General features: G+C 45.0%; 1 protein-coding gene across 2 annotated transcripts in view; it reads right to left on the minus strand.

Annotated features, from left to right (window-relative positions):
• gabrg3 (gamma-aminobutyric acid type A receptor subunit gamma3) overlaps positions 1-14,426 on the minus strand; it is a gene marked incomplete at both ends in the record, with an annotated part of 99,206 nt that overhangs the window by 19,172 nt on the left and 65,608 nt on the right. For both annotated transcript variants that reach the window (XM_083647090.1, XM_083647091.1), the window contains one exon: positions 3,065-3,285. In XM_083647090.1, coding sequence (XP_083503216.1) covers positions 3,065-3,285 — 221 coding nt within the window. The remainder of the gene's footprint in view (positions 1-3,064; positions 3,286-14,426) is intronic.

A 14,426-nucleotide genomic window follows, 5' to 3' on the forward strand; every position in this document is an offset into this window, starting at 1 on the left:
ATTTTGCTAGTCTAAGTTGTCCAGGTTTCATTGTTAAGATGAGGGGCCAGACAGACAAGGCCTGACGCCAGATATGTCTCACCCCCGGTAGCCTACCCCTTAAAGCGCAAATTACACCTGACGCATCCGCAAGGACCGCAAGTGTCCGTGCAGCCAAGTGACGTCACAACAACCACACGTCCCTTTGCGAGGCTCCCGTGCAGTGAGGTTTCCGACTGGCCATGCACATCCCAAATTTTCTAACTACGGTGCGGACATGGCTGGGCGGACAAAGTGAAGTTTAAAAAAATAACAGTCACTTCCGCAAGGAGAAACCGCACGGAGTATAAAAGCTCTAAACTTCTGTGTCTCTCATTTCAATGCGATAGTCCATACGTCCCTCCCCCCGAGAATCCTGACTTAAACTCAGAACTCAAATACATTTTTCAAATGCAGCCCTATTCCCCTTTGGTAGATAAATTGTGTGTGGCGTAAAAAATAAAAAAATAAATCAGGTGACCCCATTTGAATTCCAGGCGACTAGAGACTCCCCCCCCCCGTATCATACACACCACTCTGCTAAACCACTAAGCTTACTTAAGTGAACTACTCTCACATAAGTAAAATCAAGGTTCGCACACCTGCTTGAACAGTGATAGTGCAATTGTAAACTGCGCTGTGTAGTCTCCCCACATCTGGGGATCGAACCGGGAACCTACAGCATGGGAGGCGGGTGCTCTAACGAGGAGCACCCGCTCTGTCGCTAGAGCCATCAGGTTCAGTTACTGGACAAAACACTACCCACTGGCTACAGTCAGTTACACAATACAGACCTAAATTACAGACTGTTGACAACATCTCAAACACTCATACACCCTCTCACACTCATACTGAATAGGCTGAACATGGTAATGGTAAATAGTAAGGTAAAAGTAAGCAATACTAAAGACCAGACACAGATGAATATAAGGACATGGGGAAACGTAATTCTGTGAATATCCTCATTGAAGCAAGGACTTGGGAGAATACCATGCAAAAGAGAGAGGCAGATATCACAAAATGTCATCTCTTTTTACTTGGGCCAAGCCAAGGCACAATTAATACCAAATGACATCTCATTGTCTTTCTCTCATGACATCAACAGATATTTCCCCTCAAAGTCTGCAGTTCCCATGAATAATGAATATTAATATTAACTCCATGAGGGAGAATCTAGCTGGGCTTTGTTTTTTATTTGACTCAACTCCAACTAGGGTTTGGCTATCCTGACTCTTACAGGAGATTCAGGAAATATAGGGCAAATAGTTTGATAATGCTGAACTAAATAGACAACTGCAGCACCTATCCAAACATGGCATGCTGTGTAAGACTCAGGGTCTGGTTTGAGCAGGGAAGTACAGTATATCATCAAAATGACCAAAGCAGAATGCCATGCTTTTCCCTAATTGTACACAATGAGGGTAATGTGCACCTAACAGCACTGTACTGTTTCCATTCCCTGACAAACACAAGGAATAAGGGAGATTTATTAGCATACTTACATTTGGAATTTGATAGAATTATTGAATTTATCACACATTATCGCATATCACATGCCATTCTTTTGTCTGTTAACTTGAACAAAGGAGGGGGGAAACGACTTTTTAACATTGTCAATAAAAAGAAATCTGGAGATGTCTTACTGTATGACAATGTAAAAAAAGATGGAGAACAGTCTAAGTATGCCCATTGCAGAAGGAGCAATTTAAATGAATGTTGTAAGTGCTTCAATTATAAAGAGGTGCTTTAGGGCACAAGGGTGCCATAAAGGTCGAGCAGGCAATAAGCCTTTTTCCCAGCAGCCATTTTGTGTCTAAAAGGCAGGAAGTAACACAGCTGCACCAAAACATTAAGTAGGGTTTTCAACTTCCAGTCCATTCAGGTGTTCCAGTGCTGGGGCCCTAATTAGTGAGTTGGTTGCACCTGTGTTTACCCTGCCTTTTAGACACACAATTGGTCAAGAAGGGCTATTTCCTTCCTTGTGCAGTGCTCTTTTTGGAGTTTGTGCCAGAACTAGATTTGAATACATTTCTTAAAACAAAAAAGCCTGCACTCAGCTCAAGTAGCTGGGGCACAAAAGATCTGTGTAAAATGCCCCCTTGGCAACCTTGGTGGACCTGGACTTGGGTCTTTTGAATTGAGTGATTGTTTAGCTTTATTATTCCTCATGGGGAATCGGAGGTAGTGTTTTCCAGATAATGAATCATAAACCATCCGCGATCTTATTCTTGGTAAACTGTTTGTATACACAGTCATACGCTGATTTTACATTTTATATTTCTGTGCAAATGAATAAAGAAGATGTCCCAAACAGTAACATGCAAACCGTACTGTATGTATGTGACCAAAAGTAAATAGAGTGAGCAGTTTGCATGTCTTAGTATTCCGGCTAATTGTGCTACAGTATGTGCAGGCTTCTCATATGCTCAGTAGAGTATCAGACTATTGTCCACTTGGTATGGTCAACACATGTCCAGTCAAAAAAACACATTTCTTATTGCACAAGACCACTGCTTTATCTGGAAACTCACTCCAGTGAAACCTTTACAACCACAACACACCATTAGATTTACATGCAGGCAAATCATCCAGTAATGGGACTATTTCACCTTAACCCGGTCCCTAACCCTGTTGAAAGAGGTGAGGCAACCCTTTAATATGTTAACAACCAGAATTAACCAATGTAATGTCTCAGGTGCCTCCGGGTCAGATGAGGTATTTATGAGCACTACATTATTATGCCTACAGTAATGTTAGGTGCAACTAAAAAAAAAGTTTACGTTACAAATGGAGATTGTTACTATTATTATTAGTCGTAGTGATACTATTAGAAGTAGTAGTATTTATTTGTTCCTATTATTATTATTATTGCTATATACTGTATAATTAGAATATTTTGATTGAAAACTAGAAGGTATGAGGCCTTAAGAGTCTGCCTAAGCTTTGACATTGTAATATGAAGAGTCTGCACAAGACATCTATTCTAATGGGATAAATGTGTACTATCAAGAATAAGTTGTCCAAAGATTAAATTTGATCTACTTACCTTAAGGTATAAAGTATCTTCCCGTCATTCCATATTCTGAGCAGCTGATTGGGCACTGTAATCCAGTGGGAATCTGCAGTCTTAGAATTTCTGAAGATGGTGTCTGGCAGCCAAATAAGTCCGACCATATTGCTGTTCAAAGTCAATATTTTCATTGTGCTGTTGTATCTGAGGCGGCTGTCTATCCATGTCTGAGCAAAGATGATGTCGATTTGGTATTCCTGAAAGAGAGAATCAAAACAACGTACATCACTTGATATGCTGCGTTTTTTTTTAATCAATCAACCCCCCCCCCCCACACACACACACACTTTTCTCCCATTTCCTCCCCAATTGTACTTGGCCAATTCCCCCTGTCATTAGTCCACCCCCTCTGGGCAGAGCCATAGACTAGCACATGCTTCCTCCGATACATGTGCAGTCACCAGCCACTTCTTTTCACCTGACACTGCCAGGAGTCCAGGACGTAGCGCATCTTCAAACTTGGCAGGTGCGCTGCTGGGAACCTGACAGAGTGCAGTCCCAAATTTCATGCAATTCGGACACACACAGTCATAGTGCCACCTACTGGCAACACTAAAAGCGGTTTATCTCGAGAACCATTCATCCAATTGACTTAAAACTTGGCTGGTGCGCTGCTGGGAACCTGAGAAAGTGCAGTGTCGAATTTTGTGCAAAATTCAACCAATCAGGGGCTTGAAGAGTGGGAGAGCATGACATGTGAATGGGGGGAAGGGGAGGGAGGGGAACGGGCACTGCACTAGTATAAATATAATATAAAGGTAAAGAGAGGAAAAGAGGGAAAAATCTCACCTGTCACCCCAAGTATTGATTTTCCTTCAGAGTGACCTTGAAACTGCATGGAGCGATTCTGAAAGCTTCAGCAACACTTGAAATACACTACACAACAGGGAATGGCCAAGGAGACAGCATAATGAACACCAGTGGGAGAATGGAGAGTGTGTACCTACAGTAGTGTACAAAGTGAGCCATGACCTTTTCCTTCCCTGCTCTAATGCAGTCATTCCCAAAGAGTGGGTCGGGACCCACAGGAGATTTTATTTGGGTCGCCAAATAAATTTGCATGATTTCCTCCAGTCTTTTATTCATAATTTGTATAGACGGTTTTAACTTGACAACATAAATATTCTAAATTGCCCATATATTACTTCCTGTTGCAGTGTTTGCTAATACAATAGCTGACAGGAAATAAGCGAGGTTTCAAATTAAGCAATATGCGCAAAGAGGCCATGGTTTATAGTGATTTTACAACATCTAAGAGGGGTTCAGGTGGACACCTCTTAGCCGTTCATTGTAAACCACAGCCTCACACAATTCAGTGAAAAGCGGCGTCTATTGTTTTACTGGTGAGAGGAAATAAAAACAATGATATCCTGTTAACTGCTTGCCTGTATGCAATTCATGCCTTTCTTTCTCTGACTCATTGCTTGACAAAGATCCTGGTGGATTGAACCGTTGCGCACACACGCGTGCACACACACAACCCTGGTTGGAGCCTCCAGTGTGCCTCCTCTGTTTTATAGTTACTCTTTTATTCAGCACCTGTAAGTTTTTCTCCTGGATGTGCGCATATATATTTTTTACACTCTGTAGCCTTAACTCCACCTAAATGCATTTATTTGGTTTCATTTATGAAACCCTAACCCTATTAACATGTATATGTTTTCAATCCCCATCAAACCCCATCTTGGCTCTCTCGTGAGGGAGAAATCCACAAACGCTACGGATTAGCCTCCTGAAAATCTGCGCAAGATCGGCGCGGCCTGGGGTCCTCCAGGCTAGAGCGAGGTGCTCGACGCAGGTAAATGACGTGCAGCGCACAGGCCCTCTTGAGGCGTCCTTGAGGCATCCCTTCAGCCTCTGGATTGCCTTTGTCATGAGGGGGGTCTGGTGAGACGAAGGAGGAGCACGGCCGGGAGAAACCCACAGAGCCTAGATCCTCCATGCACCGAAGGGCCAATACTGCGGCGTAGCACTAGCTCTATTGCAGCGGATTGGGTTCTCTTTTACCCCTCCCGCGGGCAACGTTGCAGATAGAGTAGTAAGGCTGATCCGTAGCGGCTTCTGGGACGTGAGTCGGGGTCTTAATTGGCCTCGGCTGGGTCTACTGGGCGAGGGTGTATGATGTTGACAGACCCGAAACACCTAACGACCCCAGATAACATCACTGATGACACGTCCTAGCGCATGCGGCAGTAGTGTATTTGAGAATGTAGAACCCTGGCTTGCCTCTGGCCAGTGACACTTAGGAAAGACTAGGTGACAACCAAGTATAGTTTGGTGACGAGCTGGAGAGACAGTTGACGGCCGGAGAGACGGCAACCCGGTACGGGATGGGATTAGCACCCCATCTTGGCTCTCTCGTGAGGGAGAAATCCACAAACGCTACGGATTAGCCTCCTGAAAATCTGCGCAAGATCGGCGCGGCCTGGGGTCCTCCAGGCTAGAGCGAGGTGCTCGACGCAGGTAAATGACGTGCAGCGCACAGGCCCTCTTGAGGCGTCCTTGAGGCATCCCTTCAGCCTCTGGATTGCCTTTGTCATGAGGGGGGTCTGGTGAGACGAAGGAGGAGCACGGCCGGGAGAAACCCACAGAGCCTAGATCCTCCATGCACCGAAGGGCCAATACTGCGGCGTAGCACTAGCTCTATTGCAGCGGATTGGGTTCTCTTTTACCCCTCCCGCGGGCAACGTTGCAGATAGAGTAGTAAGGCTGATCCGTAGCGGCTTCTGGGACGTGAGTCGGGGTCTTAATTGGCCTCGGCTGGGTCTACTGGGCGAGGGTGTATGATGTTGACAGACCCGAAACACCTAACGACCCCAGATAACATCACTGATGACACGTCCTAGCGCATGCGGCAGTAGTGTATTTGAGAATGTAGAACCCTGGCTTGCCTCTGGCCAGTGACACTTAGGAAAGACTAGGTGACAACCAAGTATAGTTTGGTGACGAGCTGGAGAGACAGTTGACGGCCGGAGAGACGGCAACCCGGTACGGGATGGGATTAGCACCCCATCTTGGCTCTCTCGTGAGGGAGAAATCCACAAACGCTACGGATTAGCCTCCTGAAAATCTGCGCAAGATCGGCGCGGCCTGGGGTCCTCCAGGCTAGAGCGAGGTGCTCGACGCAGGTAAATGACGTGCAGCGCACAGGCCCTCTTGAGGCGTCCTTGAGGCATCCCTTCAGCCTCTGGATTGCCTTTGTCATGAGGGGGGTCTGGTGAGACGAAGGAGGAGCACGGCCGGGAGAAACCCACAGAGCCTAGATCCTCCATGCACCGAAGGGCCAATACTGCGGCGTAGCACTAGCTCTATTGCAGCGGATTGGGTTCTCTTTTACCCCTCCCGCGGGCAACGTTGCAGATAGAGTAGTAAGGCTGATCCGTAGCGGCTTCTGGGACGTGAGTCGGGGTCTTAATTGGCCTCGGCTGGGTCTACTGGGCGAGGGTGTATGATGTTGACAGACCCGAAACACCTAACGACCCCAGATAACATCACTGATGACACGTCCTAGCGCATGCGGCAGTAGTGTATTTGAGAATGAATGAAAATCAATAACGTGCATAAAACAAAGTTGTAGAGGAGGTACGGTGGTGCAGTGGTAAGCACCATCGCCTCACAGCTCGAAGGTCGTGGGTTCGATTCCCACCTGGTGACGAGGTGAACGCTGGAGGAATGCGTGCCCGTCCGCATGTCCTCGAGTGCCCACCGCCCGGGTGGGGTCGGCAAAATGGCCTTTCTGTGTGGAGTTTGCATGTTCTCCCCGTGCCTCCCGGGGGTTTCCTTCATATAGGAACCCCCTTCACAAAAACATGCAATATCCTGGTTGCTAATGTGGTTCCTCCTCTGATCGTTAAGGGCGCCTGTTCAGAGGGAGGGGAACTGGTTGGAATAGCGTGAACCTCCCACGTGCTATGTCCTACCGGTGAAGCTTCCTCTGTTGGAGGAAGCATGGAGCCAGTCTCGGCTCTCCCCAGATCGGCAGAGGATGGAGTAGCAACCAGGATTGAGAAATCAAATGAGCACTAATGGGGGATAAAAATGGGATAAAAAATCGGGGGGGGAAAAAAAAAAAAAAAAAAAAGTTGTGATTTGTCAAATGTATAGGCTCTCTCTTTGAAATGACTACTCAAGATGTGATGTGGAAATGACAATAAAAATGATCAAGAATGTTCATTCATGCACAAATTCGCTCTTCTCACGATTTATAGGTAAGGCTTGTGAATTGATGGTTTGTCCTTTTTAAAAAGTGGGTCCCCAGGAAAAAGGTTTGGGAAACACCTCTCTAATGCACCAAGGCAGATATCATCCAAGGCGGCGTTACAAATGTCTTTGTGATCTTGGTCACTTTCAGAGCTCCTCATTTGAGATCTCTTACAGTACATATCACAAAAACATTGCTTGTGTAGCCTATAGTATATCATTCTTATATATACCACTGACTGGAACTCCCTGCTGGCACGCAGACAAAACTCTACGGCTTTATCGGAGGTGCTTCCATTCAGAATTCGGAGGGAAATGAAATCCATCCAACTCAGTGACTTGGATAGAGGTCAGCGCGGGTCGCTGTAACATGGATTACGCGGCTGAGTGCTCAGCGCAGGGTATTGAGGAACACCCAGACTATAAAGACAGAGCAGATCTATATGTGAGTCTGCAAAACATTAAGGGCTTTACTGGGCTCTACTCTCCATTCTACCATACAGATAACTGATAAAGAAACCACATGAAATATAGATTGTGGTGAAATGCAACATTATGAAGTTTCCTGTGATTTACTTCACAAGGACTGTGGTGATTGAATGCACAGTGAGCCCCAGACCGCCTTTTCAATAATGAGTCACTGAAGTCTGGACCTTCTGACACAACAGGATCAAAAATGTTAACCTCTCATCAACCTTTTGAACCATTTTCAATCATTTTAATCACTTTTGATGCTACACTCCTCTTTCCACTTCAAAAAGACTGAATGAGCATGTTTTGGCCCTGGAAACCTAAAATTAATTAGCATTTTGAGTTCATCACACCACAGGAACCTATGTTAATAAGCCACCAGCCAAATTTGAACGATGATGAACGTCGCAAAGAATATATACAGTATTTAAAAAGTTTTGAAAAAAAGTTTTGAAAGTCATGGAGAAACAAAATTCTCCCCTCTGGCTCGCTCTCGGATTGTGTGGGCGTGGTGTACGCATTGAACCTGTGTGTGTGTGTGTGTGTGTGTGTGTGTGTGTGTGTGTGCGTGTGTGTGTGTTTGAAAGCGGAGACTAGGGCTCCGCTTGTCCCTCCGTGTGTGAAAGTGAAAGTGAAGCGGGCTCACTCAGAGACTCTATAAAGAAAAAAACATCACATGGATGCAACTGGGACGTATCATCAGTGATGTACCCTGGGGTCATAGGATGTTTCAGGTCTCGCAACATCATACACCCTCACCCAGGTGACCCAGCCGGGGTTGATCAAGCCTCGACTTACGTCCCAGTAGCTACCCACGGTCAGCCCTCTTAGGACAAAACAGGGCCACTCAATCCGCTGCTCCGGAACTACTCTGCCGGGACCGGGAGGCTCTGGCACGTGGAGGGACTGGGCTCTGTGGGTTGCCCCCTGTCCGGGCTCCTCCTACGTCTCACCAGGTCCAGGACCTGTGCGTTGCACCAGACTCCCCCGCTCCAAACATTTCATTCTGGTATGATGTTTCTTGGGCCGTGGTGGTACTGCAGGCTCCACTTGCGGCTTGAATGGCCCTCCTAAAAATTTGTTGGGCTTCTTCCTCACGGAAGACACAGGCTGAGGCGCTAACCCATACTGCTCCTGGGTGCCGTCTACATTCCGGCTGTCAACTGTCTCTCCAGTGGACTATGTTTTATAAATGTCGTAAAATAAATCAAAAATAGCCCACCAACAGATACAAAAACATGAGCATATTATATGTTTAATGTACAGACTTTTGAAACACGCATTTAAAGAAACGCAAATGTGTGTTTACGTGCAGGTGAGGTCTCCCAGAGTCATTTCCTCATTCTGGCCGAGCAGCACTCTACCACATTCAGACAGAGTCCGACAAGACGCAGTGGCCCCCCTGCGCTCCATTTGATAGAGGCAGACTGAACGGGCATGAAGGTTTTGTAGAACAGACAACTGCAAGCTACTTTATGATTGATCCACCTGTTGATGTCAATTAGGTAGTCAGTTTTGGAGCCATAAGCACCGCCCACTTCAAAACCTGCATTAACAAACATAGGGAACAATAGGGAAATGGCAATATTTAGGATTTGGGTTGAAACTGTCTCCTACTTTTTGAGGCTTACAATTAGTCAGATAAGACCCTAAATTACATAATTAGAAGGTTTTTGTGGATTTTGGTTTCCAGGGTCTTTAAGCAGTCTTGCTACCTTTTGAGCATGTTGTCATTTCAAACACATTGGGCATATTCATAAAACAGTAACAGCGGGCGTCCAGGTAGTGCAGGGGTAGATTTCCTGCCTACCAACACAAGAGTCGCTGGTTCGAGCCCCCGTTTGAGCTCCGGCTTGGTCAGGTGTCCATACTGGTACAATTGGCTAGTAGGGATGCACCGATATGAAAATTTTGGCCCATGCCGATAACCGATATTAACATTGCTGTTATGGCCGATAACCGATGTTTACCGATGTCGATATGATCTGTATAAAACCACATTTCTATGATCATCACATTTTGTACATACTGAAAAACACATGTAAACACTGTGAATTTGAAAAAGTAATGCATTTCTTTATTTCCAAAACTTTTGGAAAAGCCCATAAATCATAGATTTACTGCATTATTTCATATCAATGTGAATAATTTGGCTGATGATGATAACCGATATTAACATCCGCCGATACCGATATGATTGCCGATATATCGTGCATCTCTACAATTGGAAGTGTCTGCAGATGGGAAGCTGGATTAAGGGTATGTGTCCTGGTCGCTGCACTAGTGCTTCCTCTGGTTGGCTGGCGATTGCACATGAGGAGGCATGTGCTCTACAACTATCCCCAGATCGGCAGAGGGAGGTGGAGCAACCACGGGGACAGCAGGGGAAATTGGCCAAGTACAATTGGGGAGAAAAATCTGAAAAAAAATAATTGATCAAAAACAGTACTGTGGTGTAGACACAGCCGGCAATCCTGTCACCTAAAAACAAAAATATGAAGCTACGGTGGGCACCAGAACTGGATGATTGAAGAGCAGAAAGATGGCACCTGGTCTGACGAAGCCTGGTTTCTGTGACATGCTGATAGAAGGGTCAGAATTTGGTGTAAACTACATGGATCTGTTGTGCCTGGTGTCAACAGTGCAAGTGTAATGTGTGGAGAGTGTTTTCTTGGCAAGAGTGGTTATGGCAGGCACATCCATTGCCCTTATCTGAGGCAGCGCTGAATGGGACTGAAGTCAACCAAAACATGAAGAACAGCCTGCACACTGCAATGCTCCCTTAAATTCTTCTCAAGCCAATAGAGCACCTGCTGGATAAGGTAGAACAGGAATGTTCACAACATGTCAGCAAGAAATAGGCTATACAGGAACTGGGTGATATTATTGAGTCAGCATGACTCCTGGCATGGTGGCTCGGTACACACAGTAGGTAATAAAGTAGTCATGGAGTGTAGAATCTTGCATAAAGCAATAATATGGCTATTGTTATAATAAGTCTTCAGCACTAGGTAAAGAGTTCAGGCTAGGGACTCACTGACCTTATACATGGGGAGTTGGTGGTCTCTTGTTTTGTGCCTGGTTGCGAAGGGTCAGATATGCTTTTTTTTTTAACTCATTGAGTGCCAATGACGTCGATCGGCGTCAAACCGAATAGTAACGTAGAGTGCCAATGACGTCGATCGGCGTCAAATGCGTTTTTTGACGGTGGGACGTGGATCAAAGCCAGATGCATCTCCTGTGAAAGTATGGTGGATGTTGAATGTGTAAAAGCTATTTTACGGACCCATTAGGTGGCGACAGTGCTCTCCAGATTAGAGAAAGGTGAGGAAAAAAACAGAGAAGCAGCCGTGGGGACACGGAAACCGCATCGGTATGCGTCGATATGCATGAAGCATAACGTTAGCTGTGCCTGCAGCAGCCAATCTGCTGCCACAATTGAGCCCCTCCGTGTCCGCTGCGATAGCCCATCCACATGATTAGTTGTGGAGTTGTTATTATTCTCAGTTGGAAGCGCTGGGAGCCGGTGACAAATACAGGCGGAACGCTGTGAAAAAGCTGGGTTTTCAGTGCAGAGCAAACAGCAGCAGAGAGCCACCAGAGCCACCAGAGACACACCCACGGAGGAGGGGTTTGCAGTCGAGGGGGGTGGGGCACGCAGGGCAGCATACAACACCGACCCAGACAGACCCAGACAGCAGGCTCGATGGACAGATTGGTTGGCAATCACAATGGCAAACACAAGCTAGAATATCTGATGCCCACCAGCAGTAAATCAAGACCAGCAAGAAAGTGTAGGGTCTGCGCAGCAGGGGCCAGCGCTGCTGGTTGCAGCTAAAAAATATTATTTTGCCAAACAAAATTCCTTTGTTTTCACTGTTTTATTGAAGGAAATTATTTTTGAGGTGTCACTACATCAGAAAATATTAGCTTCAGAGTCAGTGATGTGCTTGAAATGCTTCATTTCACAAAAGGCTGATTATCTCAGCTTCTAATTTGAAACGTCTGTTTTTGCTGAAAACAACCTATCTTCTCCGGCTGATAACTAAAGAACGGAAAATGATATCAATAAACTTTTTTTTGCTGATGATACAATAGACTCTCATCGTTCTTTGGGCGTGTTCGGTGTTTACATAGTAATATCACACAATATTCTGTGGGCCTCGAGAAATCACTGAAAACGCTCTGAAACTCTGGCACTGGGAGCGTCTGTTCTCCAAAAGTGGCTGGCACTCAATGAGTTAAATTAGCCCTAATTACCTAATTAAAAAATCCGGCTCCTTTAGGTCACCTGCAGGGGTGCTCTTTGACTTCCTGAAAGATTCAGCACAATTGCACGTAAAATGGTATAGCTGTGGCCGAACACAATTTCCACTCACTCACTCACTCACTCACGAGACTTTGCATTCTTATTATAGGATTTTCATAGTTTATATTGCTTTAAAAACCCTTGAAATGCATGTTTATCAATGACTGGAAGCTCTGCTGTACTTTATACTCTTGCTAGCCTGATGGTGGTGCCTTTGTGCAAGTTCAATAGAATACTAGATGTGTCAGAACAGCTGAGAAAGCCAAAAACCTCTGCAGCAGCAGGTGCAAGTTCTTAAGTCACAGCACAATCAGAGACATACAATAAAATGAGATGAATAACACTTTGCCCTCCTCCAGCCAGCCACACCGCTATCACACTGTTGCCATCTCCTGAAATTCAGTTGACCTTTTACCAAGTCTCAGCAAAACCAGGCCTTAATTTCAATAACTCGCCAATTAGAATGAAGTCCATAATAAGGAGAACCACTGGGTCTTTGTGACCTTTAATTGTGTGGAGCTTGGGGGGAAGCAGAACATTATCTGGGGTTTAATGACCAGTGGAGCAAAAGTGCTGCAAATCAAATAATAGGGCTGCTCGAATAATCGAATATTAATCGTGATGATTTTGGTTTCTCACAATCATGAAAACATGAAAATCAAGATTAAATCAAGATTAAATGTGTCGCACACCGTTGAGCATGTTGCTCTCTTATCGTCTTGTGTTGTAAATCCAGCTTTCCTTCACAGTGGTGTGCCCCGCTGCTCCTCCAAAGCCAAAACAGATGCAGGTGCAGTTTCAGCTCGAGTTGGGAACAGAGACGTGCCGTGTTTGTCCGTTTATTTTTAAACCTTCCTTGGTAGAAGATGACATACAGTTCAAAGAAATCCAATGTTGTTGTTTTTTAAGTTCAATAAACAAGTTCAACACACAAATTAGTATTTTCTGATACAATGTTTTATTTTACATTAGAGGAAATGTCCTATGTTGACAGAATATTAAAGAGAGGATATTACACACATTTCACCCTAAACTGTATTACTGTATTATAACCAGAGAGCAATAATTGAATGTGTCTTTCACTTCATCATGTCTCAGAGGGGCTACTACAGTGGGGCTGCTGAGCTAGGGGTATATTTAAAATCAAAGAAGTTCCTGTAAAGATAAAATGGACCCAATGCAATAGATTCAAAGGGAAACAGTGAATAAAAATGATCCCCTCGGACATGCAGATCTGACAGATGCAAGAAAGACCATAGAAGTTAACTTTAGCGACTGAGGCATACCCTGGACAAGATCTAATCATAGAAATAACTGCACAGCACTAAGTGCAAAGTTATCAAGACAATACAAGACATACATATAACTACTGTAACTAATGCCCAAAGATTGTGTGTGTGTGTGTGTGTGCGTGTGTGCGTGTGTCAACCTGTTCAAATTAGCGAGTAGAAAATATGCAGAAACTAGAAATATTGAAGGTACTGTGAGGAAAGACTGAAATAATTATTACATGAAATAATTGATTTCATCGTTCGCTCCCATCTTAAAGTCCAGAAATTGAGCGCACGCAGCACGCACAATTTCTAGTCTCTGGGGATGATGCGCCATGGGCGCAGTTATGGAAATGTTTGTATGAGTACAGGATTACAGCAGGTGGGTGCTGGATCAAAAAATGTACAACATGGTGAAAAGAAGGATCCGCACATCAAGGAGCTCCCATTTAGATTTAGAATTTTTTTGCATGTGACATTTAGAGCCGGAGCTCTTCCTCAGACGCTTTTATTGCCTCCTCATCACCTTTAATGAGTACTTTCATGCTGCTGGCCATGAGCAAACAATGGCTGAGGTAGGTAGATGCCTACTCAGTCATTCTATTGCCCTTGACCTTTGTTGATGGTAAATGAGAAAGCCAATCAATCTGAGTGAAGGGAAGCTCATTTCTGTCAAGGAATTCTTGGCAGGAAGAACCCTAACGCTAACCCTAACCCATTTCACCTTGTTTGTCCCTACAGAAATCTTGTCCATCATCTGCACCACCACCATCTGGGTGGCATTCTTGAGAGTACGGTCAGGAGGACCCACCTGCTTGTAGGTTCCTAAGCAGCTCAGGCAGTGGTAGTGCTGTCGGCTCACAGCTAGAAGGTCCTGGGTTCGATTCCCACTTGGGGGACGTTGTGGGTGCTGAGGGTGTATCCCCCCATGTATTCAGTGCCTACGGCCCAGGTGGGCTATCTCGTCAAAAGGGCCTTTCTTTTTTTTTGTGATCAAATGTTTTTTATTTTTCACTTTCAGTTTTAGTTCACAGATCATACATGACAAAAAACAAACAGACAAGAATAAAACAATGATAAACAAATA

This window comes from Poromitra crassiceps (assembly GCF_964638095.1).
Source record: "Poromitra crassiceps genome assembly, chromosome: 12".
Classification (NCBI taxonomy): Eukaryota; Metazoa; Chordata; class Actinopteri; order Beryciformes; family Melamphaidae; genus Poromitra; species Poromitra crassiceps.